Raw genomic sequence first — 27,845 nt, 5'->3', positions numbered from 1 at the left:
TGAATCAAAGAAGAAAACAAAAGAGAAATAAAAAATACCTTGAAACAACAACAGAAAACATATTTAACATTCCACAATGTGGAATCTGAGCCAAAAATCGTGGTTGCCAGGGGCAGGAAGTGATGGTGGGAGAAATACTACGTTGGTCAAAGAGTACAAATTTCCAGTTGTGCATTTATGAGGTTTTGGGAATGTAATGTACAGCATTGGGATTATAGTTAACTATACTATATTACATAATTGATTGAAAGTACCTAAGAGAATACATCTTGAATGTTCTCAACACACACACAGAGATGGTAATCGTGTGAGTTGTTGGATCTATTAACCTTATTGTGGTAATCATTCCACAACATGTACACACATCAAATCACGTTAAACAACGTTTTTATTTCAATTAAGTCTCAAAAAAGTTGGAAAAATACATAAAAAATAGAGACCCACAGATTTTTCATAACAAATAAAATGGGAGAAGGGTTTAAAATATTTTAAAAAGCGAAATGTTACCACAGTCGTGAAGAACTATCAAAATAAGCTGAGTGGAAGGCGACAGACCCGCCCCGCCCCAACACCAAAAGCTCATATTGCACATTTTATTTGTATATAATTCTAGGAGATGCAAAACCTAGAGTCACAGAAAGCAGTTCAGTGGTTGCCTGGGGGTATGATGATGGGATGGGGAAGAAGAATGGGATTACAGGGGTGCCTGGGTGGCTCAGTCTGTTAAATATCTGCCTTCAGCTCAGGCCACAATCCCAGGGTCCTTGGATCAAGTCCTACATCAGGCTCCTTGCTCAGTGGGGAGCCTGCTTCTCCCTCTCCCACTCCCTCTGCTTGTGTTCCCTCTCTTGCTGTAACTCTCTCTGTCAAATAAATAAAATCTTTAAAAAAAAATGTTTTTTAAAAAAGAATGGGAGTACAGAGGAGTGCAAGGAGTTTTGGACATTATGGATATGTCCACTGCCTTGATTGTGGTATGTGCATATGCCAAAATTCACCAAAGTGCACATTTAAATTATGTGCATTTGAATGTACATGTGCTTGCTTTGGCAGTACACATACTAAAATTGGAACAATACAGAGATGATTAACATGGCCCTTGTGCAAAGATGACATATAATGTACATCAATTACATACTGTAATAAATACATTTTTTAAAAGATTTTTAAAATTTCTTTGACAGAGACAAAGTGAGAGAGGAAACACTAGCAGAGGGAGTGGGGGAGAGAAGCAGCCCTCCTGTCAAGTAGGGAGCGGGATGCGGGGCTCAACCCAAGGACCCTGGGATCACGACCTGAGCCGAAGGCAGAGGCTTAAACCACTGAGCCACCCAGACACCCCACAAATATGTTTTTTTAAAAGAAAGAATTTAACAATTTTTGTTATTTTTATTTTATTATTTTTACTTTTTTATTAAAGAGGCTCCACACCTACTGTGTGGTCTTGAATTCACCACCCTAAGATCAGGAGTCACATGCTTTACAGACTGAGCCAGCCAACCACTCTTAAAAGAAGGAATTAATAAACTTGAAGATCAGTAGAAATAGCCAAAGAACAAAAAGAATGAACAATGAACAAAACTACAGAAAAATGAGATGTTATTAAGTGTAATAACATCCTTGTATGTATTTCAGAAGGAGAGGAAGAAAATGAGAAGAAAAAATATTTAACGAAATAATATCTGAAAGTTCCCACATTTATTTATTAAAAAGCAATACATATCTAAGAAGCTCACCATACTCTAAGTAAGATAAACTCCGATCCACAAAAAGGTATATCTTAGTAAAATGTTGAAAACCAAATTCCGGGGGGAGATCTTAAAAGTAATGAAAGAAAAATGATTCATTTCCTGGAAGGGAACCTCAGATTTATAGCTGACTTATCAGCAGAAATAGCAGAAGCTTGAAGCCATTGGGATGACATATTCAAAGTGTTCAAAGAAAAAACTGTTAACCAAGAATCCTAGCAAAACTGTTAGTCAAAACTGAAGATGAAATAAAGATATTTTGAAATAAAAACAATTTACTGCTATCAGAACCACCTTGCAAGAAATACTGAAAGACGTTACTCTGGCTAGAAGCAAGTGACCCCAAATAATTTTAATCCGTAGCACCAGTAAGGATAATTGTGTAACGATAAAGACAGTATGAATACATTTTTCTTCTTTTGTGTTATATATACAAGATGTACTCATAATGTACATATATTGTACCCCATTATATACGGATATATGATTTATTTGCCAGTCATTAAAAAAAAACAAGGTAGGTTAGAGCAGAGCTGTATTATAGCTTAGGAAATGACTTAATATGGTAATTCAAAACTACAAAAGCAAATGAAGAGGACTAGGATTGATAAAATTAATACAACAAAATAAATACATATTTTCTCATCTTTTCTAGAAGACACACAATTATATGAAGTAACAATTATAAAATGTGTTGGTTTGTAATATTTATGGATACAGTATGTATAATAATACCATGGGGAAATACTGCTATATTTGAATAATTTTTTGTATCTTACTACAATTAAGGTAGTATAAATTAGAACATGATTCTAACAAATTAAGACATGCATGGCAAGTTCCACAACTACTAAAGTGATATACACACATTAAAGAAATATCAATGCATATTAGAAAATATTCACTAGATACTAAAAAAGCAGGCAGTATGGGATACAGCTTATTAAATGTATATAGGAAAATTTCTGCCTGTAAATTCCTATATTATGAAAGAAGGAAAATTTCAAATCAATAACCTCATCTTTCACCTTGAGACATTGGAAAAAGAAGGGCAAACTAAGTGTAGAACAGGCCAAAGTAGGGAACAAAAGATTAGAGTAGAAATCAGTGAAACAAAATAGAAAAGTAATGGAGAAAAATCAATAAAACGAGCACATGTTTCTTTCCGATCAACAGAATTAGCATTACCTTAGATTGACCAAGAAAAAGAGAGATTACTAGGATTAAAACTGAAAGAGGGGGCATTACTGCCAAACTTAAAAAGGATTATAAAGGCTTATTAGGAATAGTAATATGCCAAGAAATTAAAGAACTTAGTGAAATGGATACAGTTGTAGAAAAATACTAATGAGACTTAGTGTGAATAGACCTTTGACAAGAAGTTGAATTAGTAACAAAAAATATACCACAGAGAAAAGCTCAGGCCTAGATGGCTTTATTTCTGAATTCTACCAGATGCTTAAATCAGAATATCAGTTCCTTATAAACTTCCAAGAAATAGAAAAGGAGAGAATATTTCATAACTAAATCTATGAGGGTGCCACTGTACCAATGCATCAAGACAAAGACATCACAAGAAAGCTATATGTCAGTATCTTAAAATATGGACATGAAAGTCCCCAACAAAATATCAGGATATTTAATTCAGCAGTATATGAAAAGGATTACATACTATGATCAAGTGGGATTTATCCCAAGAATGTAAGTTGGTTTAACAACTGAAAATCTGTGAATGTAATATAACATATTGATGGAACTAAAAACAAAACCACATGATCATTTTTAGTAGGCACAGGAAGAATGTTTGATGAAACCCAACACCTTTTTATAAAAATAAAGAAATGTAGAAAATAAATCAATTGTGAATAGAACTTCCTCAACCTGATTAATAGTATCTATGAAAAACTCAACAGTAAGAATCATTCATGCTAGTGAAAGAATAGATTCTTACCCTTTAGTTCAGACTCAAGACCGGGGTGTCTGCACTTGCAGCCTCTGTTCACCATTGTACAACCAGGGCAGTTGGGCATGCAAAAATATTATACCCAGGTTGGAAAAAAGGAAGTAAAAACTCTGTTTGCAGTTGACATGAATTTATATATGGAAAACCCTATGAAATGTGGGGGAAAAAAACCTATTAAAACTAATAAGTTCAGCAATATTACGGGATACAAGATCAACATACAAAAAGTTCAATTTTTTATACACCTGGAATGAACAATCTTAAAATAACAATGAAAAAACATTTATGATAGCATGAAAAAGAATGAACTAAGGGCACCTGGGTGGCTGAGTTAGATCGGTGTCTAACTTTTGATCTCAGCTGTGGTTTTGATCTTGCACGTTGAAGCCCCCCATTGGGCTCCATACTAGATGTGGAATCTACTTCAAAAAAAGAGAAGAAATGAAATAGTGTTAAGTTAAACAAGTGAAAGTCTTATACTTTGAAATCTGTAAAACATTGTTGAAAGAAATTAAAGAAGAGCTCAGTAGATGGAAATTCATACAGAGTTCATGAAACTGATCTGCATTTTCATTGCAATCTATTAGAATCCTAGGTAACATCCATGTAGATGTTTATATGCCAGTTGTTAAAATTCATTTTGCATTTCAAGGGACTTTGAATAGGCCAAAGTAATCTTGAAAATGAAGAACAAAGTTGGAGGACTCAAACTTTGTAATTTCAAAACTTATTATAAAGCAGTGGTAATCAAGACAGTGGTACTGACATAAAGATATGCATATAGATCATTGGAATACATTTGAGAGTTGAGAATAGAATCATTTCGGTGGTCCACTGATTGAGACAAGGTTTACTAATGCCATTCAGTTGGGAATAGGTTTTTTTGTCTTGTTTTTTTTTTTTTTTTTTCAACAAATTGTGCTGGGACAACTAAATAGCACCTTTCAAAAGAATGAAGTTGTACCCTTACCTCACACCATATACAAAAATTAGCTTAAAATGGATTATAGACTTCAGTGTAAAGCTCTTAGAAGAAACAGGGGTAAATTTTCATGACTTCAGATTTGTCAGTGGATTCTTTGATACCACACCAAAAGCATAAGCGACAAAGGAAGAAAGACGTAAGATAAAGATGTTTATCAACTACTAAATGGATAATGTGGTATACAATTATTTAAAATATTTTATTATATATATTATGTTTATCATCTTTAAAAGGAATGAAGTACTGATACATGCTACAACATAGATGATCCTCAAAGACATGTTAAATAACAGTCAAGTCACAAAAATCCAGAAATTACATGGCTCCATTAATATGAACTGTCTAGATTAGTCAAATCTTCAGAGGCAGAGGATCAGTTAGTTGTTGCTTATTTAGGTCTAGAGTTATTAGGGGAAAGAAGAGTTGAAACCTAACAGTGGTAGTTTTGGTGTTTTGGGATTTTTTGGTTTGTTTTGTTTTGTTTTTTGAGGTGATGAAAACATTTTAAATTGACTTTGGTGTTGGTTGCACAAACCTGTGAATATACTCAAAACTATGAGTTATATCTGGCCTGCTCCATGGAGAATGGGCAATCAAGAGGCAACACCAATAGCAAAAAGATTAGATAGAAGGCTGTTTCATTCATTAAAGGGAGAGAGAATGTTGACTTAAGACTAGAAGGTGAACGTGGTCTGATTCAGGATATATTTTCAAGGTAGAACTAATAGGGTGGGCAAATTAGATGTGGGATTTGAGGCAAAGAGAAATAAATGATGGTTCTTAATTTTTGGCCTGAGCTGTTACATATATGGTGGTGCCATTTATTTAAATGGAAGGAGGACCAGCATTGGGTTAGAGGGACCAGAAGTTGAACATGTTAAATTTGAGATGACTATTATGTGTCCATTTCTTGATGTCAAGTAGTTGATTATATGAGATTGATCCTCCGGAGCGACTGTGGCTGTCATCAACAGTATATAGATGGTATTTAAAGCTATGGGATTAGATGAGATCACCCACAGAGTGAGCATAGAAACTGAAGAGTTGAGTGAAGAACTGATTCTTGGAGTACTTCAACATTGAGAGATGGAGATGAAGAGAAACCAGCAGAGAAGACTGAGAAGATATAACTAGATATAAAGAAAACTAGATTGGAATGCCTTTGAAAAGAGATGAAGAAAGTGTTTCAAGAGAGCGGGAATAACCAGGTATGTTAGATTCTGCTGAGAGGTTGCTTTCGATGGTGACTGAAAAAAGACAGGATAGAGGCCTGGGTGATCCTTAAGAAGGGTGTCTTTGTTTTTGCTTGCTTTTTGTTTTCAAGAGAGAGATTAGATTATTAGCAGCATTCTTAATGGGTTGGGTGGTAAATGGTAGGTGAGGAAGAAGTGGTGGTAGTATAACAACCATTTTAAGGATTTTTGCTAAAAAGAAAGAGAACAAGAAAAAAAACCATGGTACCTGAAGAGGAATAGGGATTCCAGTGACAGATGTTATGATACAAATGCGCCAATAGGAGTTATTCATTAAAGAGGAAGACATTACTAGTACCAGAGAAGAGCAAAGTCTTTGATTAAGGAGAAGGGTTTCCAATTGCGTGAGTAGAGGGATTAGCCTAGGAACAGCTTCTGTAAAAGGAAGGAAGATAGCATGAACAAGTACACTTGCAAATAGATCAATCTTCTCTCTTTTTGGGTGTCTTCCATTTGAAAATTTTCTTGTTAATTTTTGAAGTACTGTTTGAGTTACTCTTCCAGTTTCTAATTTGATGAATCTTTTTATGGTAAATGGGAAGGACCCTCAGGACTCCTCCAGAGAACTTTTTTTCTTGCTCTCTCATCTTATCTTGTTTACTGAAAAGAAATGTTCTATTTTTTAGACCAGGAAATTGAGCAATATGCCCTACAAATTTAAAATGTTTCCTCTCTGTATTTTCAGTACATCTCTGCAGTATATTGGAGTATTGTATGTAGAACTGGTAAGTGAAGAAAGTAATAGAATTATTGTTCAGTCTATGGGATTAAAGTAAAGTATGATGAAATTGCTGCAACATGTTGCTCAGTGATACTCTTTTTTTTGAAACTGTTTTTTTCAGCTACTACTGTATTTTAAAATTGCATTGGATTTAGGAAATATATTTAAAATCCTGTCATTCTTCCATGCCAGAAGTCCTAATTGTTTTGTTGAATATTGAGTTGACAACCAGTAATCTACCAAATGCTGTTTTTAGGCACTGAGGCTGACAACTCCCATTTTTGGAAATGTGATGACCTAGAAAATCCAAAAATGTCCCAATACAAAATATTTAGGAGAGCTGGGTGAAATACAAACATCCTTTCACAGCTATATTCATAAGAAAGTAAAGAAACCCAAAGGAACAAAAGCAAAGAGGGACAGTGAAAGCCAGATCTGTACATAAAAGCTTACACTGGGGCTAGACTGGGGGATTTTAGTGTTCTTCGTGACCAGTAGGCATGGGTTTTGATAGATAAGTTGGGTAAGAGATAAGGCTTTGGGTTTTACAGAGAAAGGTGTTGAAACTGAGATTTCCTTATGTAGCACCTTCAGGGGATGATGCATCCTAATTGAAAGGATAGACTTGGAAAAAATAACTTAAAATCACAGGAAGAAAATAAGGAAACTTAGCTTAAGTCTTCTTAGGATGGACACAGGTTTGGAGGGGAGTCTTGAGAATTTATACCCATAGGCTTGCCTTGGGATTTTTGGGGTTTGAATTTACACTACTTGAATATTCCTGGGTTGGTAATACTTCTAGGGCACCTGACAGAGTCAATTGCAGAACTACTCTGGAGGGACATGCCTGCCACCCAGGCTGCCTGGTATTCCCACAGATTACCCTGATAAAGAATATCAGATAATCCAAAATTTATAAAGAACAAAGAACAGGCAGACTGTAGCAGGATCAAATCTTGTCAAAACTTGAGCATTTGAGTTATTAGCTATAACTTTTAAGATAAATATGATTTAATTGATTGAAGATTTGAAGAAAAATTGGAAAATATTAGAAATGAACAAAATTATCTAAAAGACCAAGCAAACTTAGTGAAAATAAGAGCTAGTGAAGTTAAAGGTGCAGTTGATGTGTTAAATAGCAGATTAGACATGGCTGAAAAGAAAATCAATAAATCTGCATAATAAATCTGCAGAAGTTATGTGGAAAATAGAATGGGAGAGAAGGAGTTACTTGAGATAATAGCGGAATATTTTCCAGAAGTGGTAAAACATAGATCCCCAGCTTGAAGGAACAGTGTGTGAGTCCCAATCAGGATGACAGTAAAACTGGCAAATATCACAGACAAAGAGAAGCTCTTAAAAGGCTGAATGAAAGCAGAGAGAAATTGGATATGGTTCCTATCTTCAGGAAGCTTACAGCTTGGGGTAGATGATCGTTGTTAAGATTCTTGTTGAAGTGGTTTGTACTGATCTTTGCTTTGTAACAGATTACGTCAGAATTGAGTGGCTTGAAACCATTTATTCTCATGATTTTATCCATTGAATGGGTAGTTTTGCTGGTCCTGTTTTTGTTCATGTAACTTCATTGATCTGATACATTGGTGACTGGGCTTGACTGGGATGGCTGAATCTTTCTTTTCATTTGGTCTTCTTGGACTTCTTCACAGCAACATGGCAGTCCTAGGGCAGATACGGAAGCGGCAATGCGTCTTTTAAGGCAAAGGCTTAGAGATTACATGGTGTCACTTCTGCCACATTTTATTCGTCAAAGCAAGTCACATGGCCAGTCCAGATTCTGGAGTTTAGGGAAATTGACTTATACCTTTTGATGGAGGAGCTGTAGAGATAATTTGGCTATATTTAATTTTCAACATTAACAGATAAATGCTACAATAGAGATTAACAAAGGGTGATAGAACAGAGAGGATGGAAACCTATGTCAATTTGGGGGAGGAGTCTGAGAAGCCTTCTTGGAAAAGACAATGCTTTAGTTAAGCCTTTTAAAGAAAGGCTTTATGCAATGGTGTGGTTATTAAAAATCTAGGCATTTTTCTTCATAAAATGTTTGGAAAACTCACATCATAATCGGAGAACTTCTCATAAATTCAGAACATGGTGTATTTTCTTTACCTGACTCCTGTGTAGGAATCTTATACCCTTATCTCTTAACCAAAGATACTCTGTAAATATTGGTTGGAGGGTACATTGCTGAGCGAGTACTTCTTTGGTGGAAAGTTCAGTTAGAGGATTTAAAAAAAGTTTTAATCTTTTTCTTCTTGAAAAATTCAATGGACATTATTTTAGTTGGAAAGAAGTTGCCAAACTGCATTAAAATAGCTGATATAGAAGTCACTCCTCACTTAGAATTGCCTAAGCCAGTCTTCTGACTCAGTTTCTAATATTACTTGTTTTTAGTATCAGGTGATTTTGTCCTCTAATGCAGATCTTTTATTCAGCAAACAAAGTAACGGAACCATGAACACACAGTTTAATTAGGGGGATCATGGTGTTGATGGGGGAGACACATAAGTAACCCAGTCATCAGTGATAAAATTCATCAAGTGCTAGAATATAGATAGGAACAGAATTGTATGACAGCCTAATGCCTAGAAAAGCAAAGAGTAGGTAACAATTTAGCAAAACCTTAAAGAATGATTAAGAATTACTTAAAGAACTGAGTCTGTAATGTGTAGAGAGACGAAAAGAAAAGGGCCCAAAGTCAGGAGCATTGCATATAGTGGAATTGAATATGCTTGCTTTTCTTTTTCTCCCAAATAACCTTTTTGTTACTTGTTCTCTGTAGTTATAAAAATAATGTGTGCTTGATACAGAAAATTCAGACAATAAGAAAAGGAAAACCCAGTCATAATCCCATTATTTTGCAACACAGTCATAAATACTTCGGGTCTGTCTTCAGTTGACCTTTTAGGATGAATTCACAAGGTGCTGTTGCTTCTTCTTTTTAAATTAATGTTAATGATTCCTCATGGTAATTTTAGGTGGTTTCTCTGCTCCCAACTTCATACAGAAGATAAAGAGGTGGATAGTCAAAACAGCTGCAGTTTATAAATGAGGCACAAAGTAATTTAGTGATTTACCAAAGATCACAGAACAAGTATGTGAGTGGATTTGAGGTTAGTAACGATACTTTCTAGGATCCAAATGGGACTTCGGGTTATTTTGTGCTGTGCTTTCTGGTAAAAGTGAGCTTTATGTACTTGTTTCAGAATGCCTTAGTTTTTATACTGAAGCTGAGTAATATTACTGTCTGAAGCATTGTCATTTATATTTTCATTATGGTCTGACTCAAGTAGTGGGAACTGTAGATATCATGGATGTGTCTTTAATTTTCTGATCATCTATGGATTTCTCAAGGCACACTGTCATTTCCTAAGCATGCCTCTTGAAGACAAAATCCCAAGAAAAAGATCCCGAACTACCTAAAGTAGCTTTGTATAACTGTCAGATCCAGAAGGGCCTAGCTGGTATTGTTGCAGTGACAGGAAACAGGGGCTATAAAGTTAGGAGTAGAAAATTAACTCCAGGAAATGACTCTGGCTGTTGTCTTTGAAACATTTTGTCCCTTTCTTCTATAAATGCAGTTTTGCTCTCAAGGATACAGACCTGTAGCCACTTCTACCGTATAAATTATTACTTTTATTTGATATATTTTGGAAGGATAGGTGTTATTTCAGTAATGGGTCTTTCACATAAATAGTAGGTGTGTTCTTAGTTTTCTCTGGATAATGGAAAGTGGAACTTTTTTTTTTTTAAGTTATTATTTGCTTTTTCAAACCTCAACTCCAGTAGGTGGGTCAGAGTTTATTTAGAAATAGCTGCAAGTGGGGGACGCCTTGCTGGCACAGTTGGTAGAGCATGGGACTCAATCTCAAGGTTTTAAGTTCAAGCCCCACGTGTAGGGACTGGGTGTAGAAATTAACTTAAAATCTTAAAAAAAAAAAAATGAAATAGCTGGAAGTGAGGTAGGGAGATACTAATTGGATGCTTACTAATTGGCGGGTACTACCATGTGAGAAATGAGATAATTCCTGTAAAAATCACATATAGTGCCTGAATAATAAACAAATGTCCTACAGTATTATTATTATTATTATTATTATTATTATTATTATGTCATTGAACCCTCCTAGAAAGGAAGTCTTTTTTGGACTTCAGAATAAAATTGGTTTGCATCATGCTAACTGGTCTTGCCCAGTATTCTTACTGTAAACATTAAACCTTTAATGACTCAGAATAATAGGAGGAGATGATGGGGTTTTGTTTGTGTTTAAGTAAACAAAGTGAAAATAAAGAATTCATATTTCATTTTTCATAACTAAGCCAAAATCTGTAGAATATTCAATATCAAAATATTTGGCATTTACTCCTTGCATTTATAAAATTCAGTTCAGTAAACATGTATTGTAGGTATATTGTGCAATAAGTATATCCAATGCTTTGGGAATAATATAAAGATAACTTAAGCGGTCTGTGCCATCTAATAATGCCCAGTCTAGTTCAAGGTCTGGTTCTCTAAAACATGTATGCTCATGTGATGGTGGCATCCCTAGGGAGGAAGTAATTACACCCCATATTGCACGATTAAGATATCCCAGAGGAGGTAACAGAATTTAAGCTTGGTTTTAGCAGAAAGAAGGGAAGGATTACTTTCTAGGGAAGGGAATAGTGTATACAAAGTCTAGATGCTTGAAAGTTTATCCTCTGTCCTGGGGAAGGTGAGTAATTTGGTGTGATTGGTAAGAGATGGAAACATAAATTGGGCAAAGTTGTGAAGAATTCATAGACTATAGTTACAAATTTGGGCTTTATCTTAAGGGAATTGAGGAAACATGGGAGGTTTTAAAAGTAAGGTAGTACTTGATCAGAACTAAGCTTTGCAATTGTAACTTCAGTGGCTGTGTGAAAGATAGGTCATAGGAGAGAAAAGGCAAGGAAACTCCTGTCTTCCTAAAAATAGGCTTATGTAAATGAACATTAGCTGTCCTGTGGTATTACCTATGCCGAGAGAGGAAAGAAAAACTGCACAGTTGACAAGGATCAGTAGGATTCATGAGTAATGTGGGGATTAGAGAAGTGAAGGGTGAGGGGTGATCGTGCTCTTTCATTGGCCCACTAAGTGGGTAGTAGTGTAATTCCCTAATTAAAAACAAACAAAAAAACCAGGTGGCACCCGGCTGGGTCAGTTGGTACAGCATGATCTTGGGATCATGAGTTCCAGCGCCACACTGGGCATAGAGCTTCCTTAAAAAAAATAAAGAGGATACAGGAGGAGGAGGAGTCAGTGAGTTAAGTTTGACACACTGTCTGGGGCATCTAGCTGAAGATTTTCTCTCCAGTAGACAGTTGAGGAAGGGGTTGTAGATACATACTAGGGATTGTTTCTGTATCTTGGCAGCAGATGAAGTGGGCACAGGAGAGTCTGTAAACTGAGGTTATTGTTAAAAAACAGTACTCTGGATGAATAGCTTTTGACATGCAAATAGAAAAAATGAGCAGTGTGTTCTCACATTGCATCTTTTATAGAAACCATGCTTATTTTCTCTTTTTTAAAAAATAAACTTTAGGGGCGCCTGGGTAATTCAGTCATTAAGCGCCTGCCTTTGTCCCAGAGTCGTGGGATCAACCCCTGCATCAGGCTCCCTGCTCGGCAGGAAGCCTGCTTCTCCCTCTCCCACTCCCCTTGTTTGTGTTCCCTCTCTCGTTGTGTCTCTGTCAAATAAACAAATAAAATCTTTTAAAAATAAATAAATAAATAATAGACCTAATTTTTTAGAGCAGTTTTAGGTTCATAGCAAAATCAAGACGGAGGTACAGAGATTTCTCATTTAACCCCTGCTCTCACAAATGCATAACCTTTGCCACTATCAATATCCCCTTTCTATTTTAAGTTTATTGAGGTAAAATTTACACATAGTAACATGCACCCCTTTTAGGTATATAGTCCTATAAGCTTTCGTGAATGCAAACTCATAACAACCACCATCACCACAATTAAGATGCACAATATTTTTATCACTCCAAAAAGTTCTTTGTGCTTCTTTTTTGTCCTCTTATCTCCTTCCCAGCCCCTGGCAACCAGTGATCTGATTTCTGTCCCTCGAGTTGTGCCTTTTCTAGAATGCCATATAAATGGAATCTTACAAGATGGTGTAGCCTTTTGTGTCTGGCTTATTTTACTCGGAATAATCCATGCTATTGCATGTACTAATAATTCATTCCTTTTTATTGCTGAGTAGTGTTCCATTGTATAGATATTTGCAGTTTGTTTATCCACTAAGCAGCTGATAAACATTTGTGTTCAGTTTTTTGATGATTACGAATAATAGTGCTATAAACATTCACAGGACATATGTTTTAATTTTCTTCGTTAAATACCTAGGACTGAGTCATATGGTAAGTGTATATTTAACTATAAAATTCACCGAAAAATGGCTAAAGTGACACTACTGTTTGCATTCCCACCAGCAGTGTTTGAGAGTTTTTTAGTTATTACATATCTTTGCCAATCCTTGGTTATTGTTAGCCTTGTTTTCATTTTAATTTTATCCAAGCTTATAGGTTTGTGGAGGCATCTTGTGGAGGTTTCAGTTTCTCTAATGGCTAATGAATTGAGTTTCTCTCATGTGCTTATTAGTTAGCAATCTCTATACCTTCTTTGGTGAAATGCCCATTTTTAAAATTGGGTGGCTTGTTTCCTTATTGAGTTATAAGACATTCTGGATATAAATCCTTTATCAGATACATATTCACCATGTGTGGCTTATATTTTTATTCTCTTAATGGTGTCTTTTGAGCAGAAGTTTCTAGTTTTATCATTTTATCATTTTTTTTAAAGATTTGTTTTTATTTTAGAGAGCAAGAGTGTAGGGGGAAGGGGCCGAAGGAGAGGGGGAGAGAGTCTCAAGCAGACTCCGTGCTCAGTGCAGAGCCTGAAGGAGGGGCTCAAGCTCACAACCCTGACAGGTCATGACTTGAGCCAGAAGGAGGAATCGGACACTTAACTGACTGTGGCACCCAGGTACATTTTTTTTCTTTTATGCTACTTTTTGTGTCATTAGAAATCTTTGTGTCCCAGGATTTTCACAGATTTTCTCCTTTGTTTTCTTCTGTAAATTTTATAGTTTTAGGATTTACATTTAGACCATGACCCATTTTGTGTTAATTTTTATATGTGATGTGGAGTATTGGCTGAGCGTCATGTTCTTGCATAGGTATAGATGTCAGGTTCATTATTCAGCCCCATTTGTTTTATTCCCTTTCTCCATTAAATTATCTTGCCAACTTTTTTGAAACCAATTGGCCATATATTTGTCATTCTGTTTCTGGATTCCGTTTTGTTCCATTGATCTATATGTCTACCCGTTGGCTAATACTGCAGTGTGTTATTTTAGAAATGATTGTGTTTTCTGTTAAGAATGCTATTGGCAGGGGTGCCTGGGTGGCTCATTGGGTTAAGCTGCTGCCTTTGGCTCAGGTCATGATCTCAGAGTTCTGGGATCGAGCCTCACATCGGGCTCTCTGCTCAGCAGGGAGCCTGCTTCCTCCTTTCTCTCTGCCTGCCTCTCTGCCTGCTTGTGATCTCTCTCTCTCTCTCTGTCAAATAAATAAATAAATAAAATCTTTAAAAAAAAAAGAAGAAGAAGAAGAAGAATGCTATGGCAGGACACCTGGGTGGCTCAGTCAGTTAGGCGTCTGCCTTTGGCTAAAGTCATGATCCTAGGGTCCTAGGATCAAGTTCCGCATCCCACTTCTTCCTCTGCCTGCCACTCTCCTTGCTTGTGCTCTCTCCCTTTCTCTCTCTCCCTCCTTCTCTAACAAATAAATAAATTAAGAAAAAAAAAAAAGAATGCTGTTGGCAACAAGGAACAGTGGGTTTATTTTTTTATTATAACACAGAGTCTAGTGATAAGCAGTCGTTGGTTTGTTTAAGCTGTTCATCAGGATCAGGGGTCAACAAACTGCAGTCTGCTGGCCTAATCTGGCATGCCAACTGTTCTGTAAATCACCTGTAGAGGTTCTTCAAAATGCATATGCCCAGGCTCTACCTCTGAGACTGATTTACTCATTTGTTTGGGAGATGAGGGGGCGGAAGGAGGAGTACATATTTTAATTTTAGCATGCTTCCTGGTGATATGGGTTATTATGCTATGTAGTCATGGTTAAGAACAATTAACCTAAGGTTGGTTCTTAGAGCCTGGTCCCCAGACCAGCACTGTTGCCATCTCCTGGAAACTTTTTAAAAATGCAAATTATCAGGTCCACCTGGACTAACTAAATTAGAATTCAGCTGGGGCTGAACAGTTTGTGTCTTAAAAGTTCTCCAGCAGCTGGAGCGCTTGGGTGACTCAGTGGGTTAAAGCCTCTGCTTTCGGCTCAGGTCATGATCCCAGGGTCTTGGGATCAAGCCCCACATCTGGCTCTCTGCTCAGCAGGGAGCCTGTTCCCTCCTCTCTCTCTCTATCTCTCTCTCTGCCTGTTTCTCTGCCTACTTGTGATCTCTGTCAAATGAATAAATAAAATCTTTTAAAAAAAAAGTTCTTCAGCTGATTCTGATGCATGCCAAAGTTTAAGACCCCTGAAAGGCATGGCTAAATGTTTCCTAGATAAGCCTAGGGAAGACTGTCTTGATAAAGAAAACAACAGATGAGCGCTTTAGTGCCTCAGTCAGTTACGTGTATACCTTTGGCTCATGTCACAATCCCAGGGTCCTGGGATCAAGACCTGAATCAGGCTCCCTGCTCAGCAGGGTGTCTACTTCTGCTTCTAAACTCCCTCCCTCACCCCGTCGCCCCCACCCGTGATCTCTTTCTCTCAATCATTGTCTCTCTCTCTCTCAAATAAATAAAATCTTTAAAAAACAAACAAACAGGGTGCCTGGCTGGCTAAGTCCATGGAGCATGCAGTTCTTTATAACAGGGTCATGAGTTCAAGCCCCATGTTGGGCATAGAGATTACTTAATTAAAAAAAAAGTTATTAAATAAAGAAAACAAAAACAATGACAAAAACCTTAACCTGGTTTAAGTATGTGTATTATAATGTCACAGTAATTTTGAAATTAGATCGAAGGTTCACAAATGATCTAACATAATTGTTGAGTACTATATTGACCCTAATCTTCCAAAGCATATGTTGCATTGCTGTTTTTAGACAGTTTTTATAAAATCAAATGTTTGTGTGTGTACATTTCTTTTTCCTAGTTTTTAAGGAAGAGTTGTGGAAATAGAAGGCAGTTCTTATGTTTATAGACTCTGTAAATGAAAGAGGAATGCAAGATAAACATGTACAAACAAAATACAAGTATATAAACGTGTTTTCTTTCAGGCTTAGGTGTATTTTTGTTATTGAAGAATACGTGAAAATGTAGGCAGCCTATCTAACAGAAGACTTGAGTTTAATTACTCTGTAAAACAAAGAACAAAACAGTACTTTGTAACATGTAAAATATAATGTTTTCTCTTTGCTTTAGTTTGCTCTTTTGGTGATAGTCTCCCCAGTTCTAATTACTAATTACACAAACAGGGAGTCTAATATCTTTTCTCCATCTGTGTTCAGGAAGCTGTAACTATCCTATTTATGTTCTTTTTCTTTCCCCTTGGAAAACAGTTTAGGTTCAATTAGAGTATCTTTTATTTACTATAGGTGATGCAGTAATTGCTCTCCAGTTCTGGAAGAATGAGAGGTTAATTGGAACTAAGCTGTGTTTGTTTTTTAGATGGCTTAAAAACTTCTGAAAGTACAACTTCTGAAAGAAGAAATTGGGTTGCATTTGTGGTTGTGTAGGATCAGGCATAACAAAGAATTAAAATTATGGGACCCACTTGTAGTTCCATTAGCAGTAACTGTAAACATAAAATGAAGTTCAGGGAAATACACATTGTCACCGAAGCCACGAGACTGGACACCTGTGTGGCAAGAGTAGCTGACATGTCACATTTCCTTGGGAAAATGTCAGCAAGAAAAAGACTTAAGACTGTTTGTTTCTCAGTTATAATTTACAGCCAAAGGAACTTGAAGCTTATAGAGTTAAAAAAAATTTTTTTTGAACTGGGTTCTTTGGCAGTCCAGAGGTATGTCTGTTATTATTGGAATTTTGCTTCTAACTTCTGTGTTTATTTGACTGACTGGGAAGACCTCATTCTCTTTAACATAGTCTCCTAGCCCCACCCATTTTAACTTGTCAGCTTTTAGTTTTCAGAAAGCCTCCAATCAACCCCCTTTCTTGATCATGACTTTTTCTAAATTGTTTTGTTGAATTTTTTTTTAGTGTTTCTTAAATAAACATTTAGTGACAGTACTGAGTTTTGTCACTTGTGGTTTTCCCTAGCATCGGGCAGTTTCCACTAGATTTTGCACTTGTTTACTTCCTTATTGAGCAACTAGGAATAAACCATCATGACTCTAGAAAAACACTTGACATTACTGAAATGGTGTGCTTCTCCTCAGGCCATTTTATATATACCAGCTTTATTCCGGTGCCGTCAGAACATTAAGAAACTGTTCATTTCAGAGGAGTCTCCCTTAGGATTACAGGAGACTGACTTACAGTAGGAGTGGTGAAATACATGTGAAAATTTATTACCTAATAAGTCTGTTTCTATGATAACTTCTGTAGGCAAACGCATTTTCCCTGTTTCTTAAAGATTAGAGAAGCCCCTAAAGATACTCCTTTTAATAGATTATTTCTCACCAGACAAGTAAAATTATGGATGTTTTGTTAGTTGAGGCCACTGTAGAAAACTTCAAATAAACACTGTCACATACATTTCTGGGCAATAGTCTCAAATTCACTATACACTTTTTCATGAAAAACTGCGAATTAAGAGAGCAGCTGCAGCTCTTATTTATTGCAGATCTTGACTTATTCTGTTAAAAAAACATTCAGAAGATATCTTTCTATCAAAAGAAATGCTGACAGTTTTCTCTAGAATACGGAACCATTTGAATTAGTACCGGCCTCTCTTTCTCACTTTGCTGATTGCGTGTATTTGTGACCCTTAGATTATAGGGAATGGAAGTGAGCAGCAGCTGCAAAAAGAGCTAGCAGATGTGCTGATGGATCCTCCAATGGACGACCAGCCAGGGGACAAGGAACTTGTGGAAAGGTCACAACTGGATGGTGAAGGAGATGGACCTCTTTCTAACCAACTCTCAGCTTCATCTACCATTAACCCCGTGCCATTAGTAGGGCTTCAAAAACCAGAGATGAGCTTGCCAGTGAAACCTGGACAAGGAGGTTAGGACTGCTGCATTGCTTGCTTAACTGAAGGTTATTGTTTTTAATATGTGAGTGCCCACCCTGTGCTAGGTTTGATTCAGAGCAAGCAAAAACCGTCATCTGTTTTCTAGAATGTTCCGATTCTAGGTTTAGGGGCATATGAGAAGGGTAGGTATACGTACCCTTCTGATTTCCCTTTAAATGTACGTCATGGTTATCAAAGCAAGAGATAACAGCAGTTAAATGACACTAAGGAAGCCTTGTTTCAGAATGTTTCAAGGTTTTTCCAAGAAAAAGAATTTGAGGACAGTGTTAGAGATGTGGAGGAATAATGCTTGGGGAAGAGATATTTGCTGCAGGCCTGTATAGATAGCTCTTTGGGAATAGTTGCCAGTTTTTGTTGTTGTTGTTGTTGTTGTTTTAAAGATTTTATTTATTTTATTTGACAGAGAGATCACAAGTAGCAGAGAGGCAGGCAGAGACAGAAGGGGAAGCAGGCTCGATGCAGGGCTCGATCCCAGGACACTGAGATCATGACCTGAGCCGAAGGCAGCGGCTTAATCCATGGAGCCACCCAGGCACCCCAGTTGCCAGGTTTTTTAAAAGGCAGCACAGAGAAGGAGGAATAGGGGAATTACAAAGGCTCATTGGGAAAACTAGAGTGTTAAAACTATGCAGCTTTCTTGAGAAAGGGAAAGCAGGGATGTTGGGAGAACATTAAGTAGCTAAGATGATGAATGAGAGAAATAAAGCAATACAGATCAGAAAAAAGAGAATTTTTCAGAGTGGTAAAACACTAAATATATTTTTGACCTAAATGTGAATTTATAAAGTCAGAACAAATTAGAAGAGGCAAAATGTAAATCAGATCTAACCTCAGATCACATTTTAGATTTGGGATTTGACAGTAAAGGAATCCCTGAAAATTTGGGTGTTAGAGTTTTAATGTGAAATTTCTGGCTTTAATGGGCATTTCTTCTGGGGCATTAGCATATTATCTCATTAGTTTTTAATTGTAGACCTAAATGTAACTTGTAAGTTTTTACTTGGTATTCATGTCAACAAAATATTAAAAATGATTTCATTTTCTTTCTTTCAGATTCTGAAGGGTCAAGTCCTTTTACACCAGCTGCCGATGAAGACAGTGTAGTTTTCAGCAAACTAACTTATTTAGGCTGTGCTTCAGTAAATGCACCCAGGAGTGAAGTGGAAGCCTTACGGATGATGTCCATCTTAAGAAGCCAATGTCAGATTTCACTAGACGTTACCCTGTCAGTGCCGAATGTGTCTGAAGGAACCGTGAGGTAAGACCGGCTTCTTGAAATGTTTGGATCAGATTTCTGTCCTATAGATTTAGAAAGAAGCAGTAGTGAACAAAATACATAATTATCTTATTCACGTAATATTTAATTCACTTGGTGCTTAACGTCCCAAGGATTGTGACCCTTACGAAAATTACTCATTTGAACAGTTTTTTTTATTTTTTTATTTTTTTTTATTTTTTATTTTTTTTTTTTTTAAAGATTTATTTATTTGACAGAGAGAAATCACAAGTAGACAGAGAGGCAGCCAGAGAGAGAGAGAGGGAAGCAGGCTCCCTGCTAAGCAGAGAGCCCGATGCGGGACTCGATCCCAGGACCCTGAGATCATGACCTGAGCTGAAGGCAGCGGCTTAATCCACTGAGCCACCCAGGCGCCCCTGAACAGTTTTTTTTAATATTCTTCCCCACCCCACTTGTGTGTGGTACCTTAAAAATTTAAATGTTTTGGGGATAATTGAAATATGTTGACCTGAAAGTATGCCTAACAAATTAATTTATATTTTCCCTGTTCCACCAGTACAGATACTAGCTTGACACATTAGTTCAGTATGAAGTTTCATATTGAATCTAACAACATATTAGAATCAGCAATAATAATATTGACATATCAGAATCAGCATTTTTTAAAAGACTGTTTTGGAGAGAGCACGCACATATATGAGTGGGGGAAGGGGCAAAGGAAGAGGGAAAGAGAATCCTCAAGTAGCTTCCCCACTGAGCACAGAGCCTGATGCAGGGGCTAGATCCCGGGACCCCAAGATTATGACCTGAGCCAAAGAGTCAGATGCTTAATCAACTGAACCACAGGCACCCCAATAATATGAAACTTTTTATAAAACTTGTTTAGTGCTCATTTCTGTGTCCTTCTTAGTAGTTGTTTCCCAACTGAAATTATACTTTGTTCTGATACATTTTAATTCTGTAGACAAGCAAAACCCAGTTTTTCTTGCTCATGTGTTCAGAGTTTTTATCAAAGTGCCTTTGAATGTGGATTAGATCCACTTCCTGTGTATTTCCATTATGCACGGACCCCTAGCTTTCCTCATCAGTGGCCCTGCCCATTCAGTGTTGAAATTGCAGTTTCTTTTTATTACTTTCATATTTGTGTCTTCAGTATCCAGAACAGAGCTTAGAGTATTATAGGTATCATGTAAGTATTTGTTGAACCAATAAGTTTCTTTCTTTTTTTTTTTTTTTGAACCAATACGTTTCTGAATGAATAACACACTTTTGATTTTCAGCGAATGGCATGCTTTTGATTAGTAATTATCTTTTTTTAGGTGTTAACATTTTGTACTTTCTTATTTGCCATGAATCAGAAGAATATGTTTCACTCTGAGAAAACACATCAGTTTTTTGTTTTTTTAAATAATAAAGCAGATTAGGTCATTTTTTAGGAGGTAGTAAGAAACACAGCTTTAATGATTCATTTTGGTAGTCTGATTTACTCATTGATCTAGTCTTTATTTAGGTGCAGACTATATAGAAAACCTATGTACTTATTGTTGGTCTTTCTGATTGCCTCCCTAAAGCATAAGATTATGTAGGTTTTAGTACCATGGAATTACATAATTAATAATTCAGGAATCCACGTATTGGGGCTTCTGGGTGGCTCAGTCACTAAGCGTCTGCCTTTGGCTCAGGTCATGATCCTAGGGTCCTGGGATCAAGCCCCGCATGGGGCTCCCTGCTTGATGGGAAGCTGGCTCCTCCCTCTCCCACTACCCCTCCCTGCTTGTGTTCCCTCTCTTGCTATCTCTCTGTCAAATAAATAAAATTTAAAAAAAAAAAAAAAAGAGGAATCCCCATATAACTTATTTGTTAAGACTTAAGATTAATATGATTAGCATACCAAAAATGGTTTCTATGATCTTGTTAGAAAGATGAGTCTCAAATCATAATATGGATTTAGTGAGAATAGTCCGTAATCCCTCTAAGCTCTTTATAACTTTTTTTCCCAAACAGACTCTTAGATCCTCAGACAAACACTGAAATAGCAAACTACCCTATCTACAAAATCCTCTTCTGTGTCAGAGGGCATGATGGAACTCCCGAGAGTGACTGTTTTGCTTTCACTGAAAGTCATTACAATGCAGAGCTCTTCAGAATACACGTCTTCCGGTGTGAAATACAAGAAGCTGTAAGTCCTTACCAGAAAACTGTCTGCAAACGAAGCTTCACCTTTACCCTCACTGTGTTGAAGTTAATTGCAGTTATTATGGTCACTTAATAAGCCAAATGAAATTCTTTGCTGATGTTTTATTGACTCCAGCCTGATGGGCTGAAATCTAAAGAAACTAAAAGTTTGGGTAACCAGAACGTTGTTGCTAAGAGTGCTTGAGACCAAGACTGCTTCTTGATAGGTATCTTGGTTTCAGGAATGACACATTTCCCAAACTGTTCTTTTAAAGCTAATCTTGTAGGCCTTTTTTTTTTTTTTTAAACTGTAATAAATATATTCAGATTGTTCCTAACAATTTAGGAAATCATTTTTCAGTTGGATTTCTTGTGTTTATAGCCATTTCTTTTTTAAAACCCTTTCTCTGGCCATTTTTAGTGTTGCTTGCTTTCTAGGCCTAACAAATTAGGTAATTTACCAAAAGAAATCAGTGAGGGAGAGATGAATTACTACCCGCCCCAACACACACACAAAATAGGTAACTTTCAGCCTTAATAAAGGTATTTTATTTCTTTGGATAACAGCCCATTTTCTAATTTGTCCGCTGTAGGTAAGCCGGATACTTTACAGTTTTGCCACTGCCTTCCGCCGTTCTGCCAAGCAGACCCCACTTTCAGCAGCTGCTGCACCCCAGACTCCTGACAGTGACATCTTTACCTTCTCTGTGTCTTTAGAAATAAAAGAAGATGATGGTAAAGGTTATTTTAGGTAGGATATTTTATTCTTTTCTTTTCTTTTTTTTTTGATTGAAGTTTGTATTAACATGGTGTATCATCTGTGGTTCAAGGGAAACTCTGGGTCAGGTTATTTAACTTTCATGTATAAAATGTTTGCTTTTTTTTTTTAAGATTGCTTTTATAGGTAGAATTTTTTATATTGTAAGTGCTAAACGGAAATAGGCAACTTTGCAGAGGAAAGGTTTTTTAATTTAAATTTATTTAAATTTTAATTTCAGTATAATCAACATACAGTGATATATTAGTTTCAGGTATGTCATGTAGAAATTTAAAAGTTCTGTACGCTACGCAGCACTCACCACAGTAAGTGGTTTCTTAAACCCCGTCACCTCTCTCACCCATTCCACTTACCTTCCTCCCTCTGGTAACCATCAGTTTGTTCTGTATGGTTAAGAGTCTGATTTTTGTGTTGTCTCTTTTTTTCTTTGTTATTTTGTTTCTTAAGTTCCATGTGTAAGTGAACTCATATGGTCTTTGTCTTTCTTTAATAATGGAAGCAGCTCAAGTGTCCATCAATAGATGAATGGATAAAGAAGATGTGATAATTATATATAATGGAATACTACTCAGCCATAGAAATGGAATGAAATCTTGCCATTTGCAACAGCATGGATGAGGGTATAATGTTAAGTGAAAAAAGTCAGTCAGAAAAAGGCTGATTCCTTTCTTTTCATTTTTTGTCTTTATGGCTGAGTAATAATAGTCCGTGGTATGCATTTGCGTGTATATACACACACACACACCCCCCAATCTTCTTTATCCATTCATCTACTGATGGACACTTGGGCTGCTTTCCTGGTTGGGCTATTTAAATAATGCAGCAGTAAACATAGGGCTGCATGCATCTTTTGGAATTAATGTTTTCATATTCTTTGGGTAAATACCCAGTAGGGAAATGACTGGATCATAAGGTAGTACTGTTTTCCACAGTGGCTGCACTAGTTTGCATTCCCCTCGGTAGTGCACCAGGGTTCCTTTTTCTCCACATCCTCACCAACACTTGTTATTTATTTCTTGTCATTTTTGATACTAGCCATTCTGACAGGTGTGAGGTGACACCTTATTGTGGTTTTGATTTGCATTTCCCCAGTAATGAGTGATGTTGAGCATCCTTTCCTGTGTCTGTTGACCATCTGTATATCATCTTTGGAGAAACGTCTTTTCATGTCTTCTGTTCATTTTTAAATTGGGTTATTTGTCTTTTGGGTGTCGAGTTGTGTAAGTTTTGTGGGTTTTTTTTTCTTTTTGAAGACTAACTTTGTTTGTCAGAGAGAGTGAGCACACAAGCAGGGAGAGCAGCAGGCAGAGGGAGAAGCGGGCCCACTGACTTGATCCCAGGATCCTGGGATCCTGACCTAAGCTGAAGGCAGATATGCTTAACTGACTGAGCCACATAGGCGTCCTGTATAAGTTCTTTATATACTTTGGATACAAACCCTTTATTGGATATATCATTTGCAGATACCTTCTCCAGTTCAGAAGGTTGTCTTTTAGTTTTGTTGATTGTTTTGTTTGCGGTGCAGAAGTTTTTATTTTGTTTACAATAATTTATTTTTGCTTTTGTTTCCCTTGCATTAGGGGACATACCTAGAAAAATGTTGCTGTAGCTAATGTCAGAGAAATTATTGCCTGTGTTCTCTTCTAGGATTTTTTTTTGGTTTCAGGACTCACATTTAGGTCTTTAATCCATTTTCAGTTTATTTTTGTGTATGGTGTAAGAAGGTGGTCCAGTTTCATTGTTTTGAATGTTGCTGTCCAGTTTTTCCAGGACCATTTGTTGAAGAGATGGTCTTTTCCCCATTGTATATTCATTATTCCTTGTCCAAGATTAATTGACCATATAATTGTGGGTTTATTTCTGGGTTCTCTGTTCTGTTCCATTGGTTTATATATCTGTTTTTGTGCCAGTACTGTACTGTTTTCCTTAGAGCAGCTTTGTCATGCATCTTTAAATCTGGATTGTGATACCTTCACTTTTGTTCTCTTTTTCAAGATTACTTTGGCTATTCAGAGTCTTTGTGATGTCATGCAAATTTTAGGAGCATTTGTTCTAGTTTTGTGAAAAATGCTGTTGGCATTTTGATAGACACTGCAGTAAATCTGTAGATTGCTTTGGATGATATAGACATTTTGTTCTCCCAATCCATGAGCATGGAATATCTTTCCGTTTATTTGTGTTGTCTTCAGAGTATAGGTCTTTGGCTGCTTTGGTTAAGTTTATTTCTAGGTTTACTGTTTTTGATGCAGTTTTAAATGGGACTTTTTTAAAAATTAACATATAATGTATTATTTGCCCAAGGGGTACAGGTCTGTGAATCATCAGGCTTACGCACTTCACAGCACTCACTACAGCACATAGCCTCCCCAATGTTCATAACCCAACCGCCCTCTCCATACCCCTGCCCCAGCAACCCTCAGTTTGTTTTGTGAGATTAAGAGTCTCTTATGGATTGTCTCCCTCCCGATCCCATCTTGTTTCATTTTTTTTCCCCTACCCCCTAAATGCCCCAATTTGCCTCTCAAATTCCCCATATCAGGGAGATCATACGATAATTGTCTTTCTCTGATTGACTTATTTCACTTAGCATAATACGATCTAGTTCTATCTACGTTGTTCCAAATGGCAAGATTTCATTTTTTCTGATGGCTGCATAGTATTCCATTGTATAGATATACCACATCTTCTTTATCCATTCTTCTGTTGATGGACATGTAGGTTCTTTCCATAATTTGGCTATTGTGGACATTGCTGCTATAAACATTCGGGTGCACGTGCCCCTTTGGATCATTACATTTGTATCTTTAGGGTAAATACCTAGTAGTGCGATTGCTGGATTGTAGGGTAGCTCTATTTTCAACTTTTTGAGGAACCTCCATGCTGTTTTCTGGAGTGGCTGCACCAGCTTGCATTCCCACCAATAGTGTAGGAGGGTTCCCCTTTTCTGCTCATCCTCGCCAGCATCTGTCGTTTCCTGACTTGTTAATTTTACCCGTTCTGACTGGTGTGAGGTGGTATCTCATTGTGGTTTTGATTTGTATTTCCCTGATGCCAAGTGATGGTGAGCTCTTTTTCATGTGTCTCTTGGCCATCTGAATGTCTTTGCAGAAATGTCTGTTCATGTCCTCTGAATGGGACTGTTTTTTTCATTTCTCTTTTTAAGAGGCAAGGTTTGAAGAATTTTAAAGCTATTAAATTCTTTTGTATGGGGAAATACGTTACGTTACTATGTTCTTTTAGACAGAGTAACCAGCTGACTGCTGATATGAAGTATGACAGTATTTAAGCAAGCTGGATTTGTAGCTGCATTTGTTTTGCTGATTCTTTTGGTCTTTTTTTGGCTGGTTAATTTGTTTTAATAATCTAAAAGTCTTAAGGCTGTTGACATCAGTTTTTCCATTAAAGTTTACCTGAACACATTGGATGAGGAGAAATGGAGTCTGTGTCTGAAGTCTTAATCTTGCATATAGGGTCAGAAATAACTGGCTTGGGCTTTTACGTAAAATGATACTTTAGAGTAGTGGAAAGAACCCTAGAATAGAAATACTTAGATTTAGTTTAATTATTGCTACTATTAACACTGTGAACTTTTCCAAGTTTTTTTATATCTCCTGGCAGTAGTTTCCTTACTTATAAAATAAGTTGGCTAGACTCTAAAGTGCTTTCTAACTTTAAACTACTACAGTTACAGATGATTTTTTTTTTCCTTTATAACCCATATCACATATTAGGTGCTTCTTGGATCATAATTGATAGTTGCATATTCAGAGTGTCTCCTTTATGATTACCTCATAAAATGGGTAAAATGAAATTACATTAAAATATGAATGTTTTCTACTATTTTGCTTTCAAATTAGAAAACACAGTGACTGGTTTGTTTGAACAACTGATAACAATTGGTCTCCCTGCAAAGACTTTTGGAATTATCATGCCATCTGGTGGCCAATTTCATGTACAATGCAGCTTCAACTTTGATTTGTGCACTGAAATATTAGACATGGTCTGTGGTCTGTGCACACTCAATAGCTGTATTTCTGTTCGCACTGCAACTTTGGGATATGCTGCTTCCCGCAGTGTATATGCCGGCCCTAGGAAGTGGAAATTATAATCTTTAAACTTTGTAACAGTTTTTTTCCTTTTTAAGAAACAAAAGTTTCTTTAAACTCCATTTTCCCCCTTTAGTAAAGAAATTTATGTAGATCCCTTTTATAAATTTCAATTACAAATAGGAACGATGTCTAAGATCTCAGAAGCACTAAACTGCTTCTTAGGCATGTTCAAGGTAGAATGATCATAATCACAGACATCCCTGTTCACCCTCATACCAAGGGGTTGCTATATGAAAAATCCCTAGATGGTCATTTTGCTTTTTGCATTTGTCAGGGCTTTGTTATTTTTTTTTAACGTGGTTTTATTGAATTTGTTGTTTATGGTAAAAATAGTGTTGTGTAGGCCTATCATAGTGATAGTGACTTGTTGAAAATTAGCATCTCTTTATCAGATTTGAACAGGTCAAACAGCTGTTTTTTTCTAGTGATTCTGTAAACATTGAGGTACCCAAAGAATTGTCAAGATGTATGTTCCCCTTAATACTTTTTGTAATAATAAAATTAAAAGGTGGAAGTTAAATGTTCACCAGAATAGAATAATTAAAATATGATGCATTTCACAATATATACAAATGTCAAAACATTGCTATACACCTCAAATAAATATAATGTTGTATGTCCGTTATATTTCACTAAAAACATGGTGGTGCACCCATATGACTTAGCATCTATCCAAAAAATACAGGTGTAATAAGTAACCATAACACAAGATAGATTGTGGTTTTACTCTACAATGCTGTGACAAGACTTAATGCTCTTCTTTTCATCCTTGAAAAGGTATAATTCTTAATATTACAAACCTACTTTCATTTTAGCCCTTAGGAAGATCGAACGTTTTCATTTATAACATTCAGAGCACTTTTTGTCTTATTTATTCTACCATATAATCCCATTAGATATGCTGGGTATTTGATACTTTCCTTGTTTTATAAGTTAAGAAGCCTGGGGAAGTTAAACCTGGATCTCAGTATTATAATTTATATAATAGGAAATCAATATAAAATTATTGGGGTGGATCTGTTCAGTGATATGATGACAAAACTAGAAATATAATCTCCTTGAAGTTCACTTCACTGCCCACTCTGTTCCTGTTAATAGGGCTTCTCCTTGTACTTCAGCATTAAGACACCAGAGACAACTTTGTATTTGCTGTTGTCTTAAATACTACTAAGAGATGGGATTATATTTATTTCTCTGTCAGCATTTGTAGAACATAAAGAGTAGTGTAGCTTTTATGATTTAAAAGTTGAGACCTGTGTACATATCCTTAGAGGTGAAAATTCTGTCAGCCACAAATGTTTAATAGTTTGGTATGCAGACATTTTTCTTTGCACGTTTGTCATTTCCAGACTCCCTTGCTAAGATTCTTCAGTTTTCTTTTCTCTCTCCTTCTCTTTTTTAAAAGATTTTATTTTAAAGTAATCTCTACACCCAACATGGGGCTCAGACTTAACAACCCTGAGATCAGCCCTCAGTCACTGACTGAGCCAGCCAGGCACCCAGATTCTTTGATTTTCTTATTCTGAGTTTCAGAGAGTGTTTTTGAATTGGTTACTCTCTAAGTACAGATGGCCTTCAAACTAACTTTTTATC

At 36.5% G+C, this 27,845-nt stretch overlaps 1 protein-coding gene and 1 non-coding gene across 6 annotated transcripts in view; both read left to right on the top strand.

Annotated features, from left to right (window-relative positions):
* Positions 1-27,845, top strand: part of RABGAP1 (RAB GTPase activating protein 1) — a 154,046-nt gene that overhangs the window by 22,060 nt on the left and 104,141 nt on the right. For 2 of the 5 annotated variants that reach the window (XM_059410852.1, XM_059410855.1), the window contains 4 exons: positions 17,691-17,925; positions 19,007-19,211; positions 21,195-21,369; positions 21,959-22,116. In XM_059410852.1, the coding sequence (XP_059266835.1) occupies positions 17,691-17,925; positions 19,007-19,211; positions 21,195-21,369; positions 21,959-22,116 (773 nt within the window). Of the gene's footprint in view, positions 1-5,620; positions 5,905-6,634; positions 6,675-17,690; positions 17,926-19,006; positions 19,212-21,194; positions 21,370-21,958; positions 22,117-27,845 lie in introns of all 5 variants that reach the window. The other 3 variants (XM_059410854.1, XM_059410853.1, XM_059410856.1) reach the window with 3 other exon arrangements.
* LOC132025235 (U6 spliceosomal RNA) lies at positions 1,038-1,145 on the top strand. The gene has a single exon (XR_009406499.1). It is a non-coding gene; the product is annotated as a U6 spliceosomal RNA (small nuclear RNA).

The sequence above is a fragment of the Mustela nigripes genome, chromosome 9 (assembly GCF_022355385.1).
Source record: "Mustela nigripes isolate SB6536 chromosome 9, MUSNIG.SB6536, whole genome shotgun sequence".
Taxonomy (NCBI): Eukaryota; Metazoa; Chordata; class Mammalia; order Carnivora; family Mustelidae; genus Mustela; species Mustela nigripes.
This window is presented reverse-complemented; position numbering and strand designations above follow the sequence as displayed.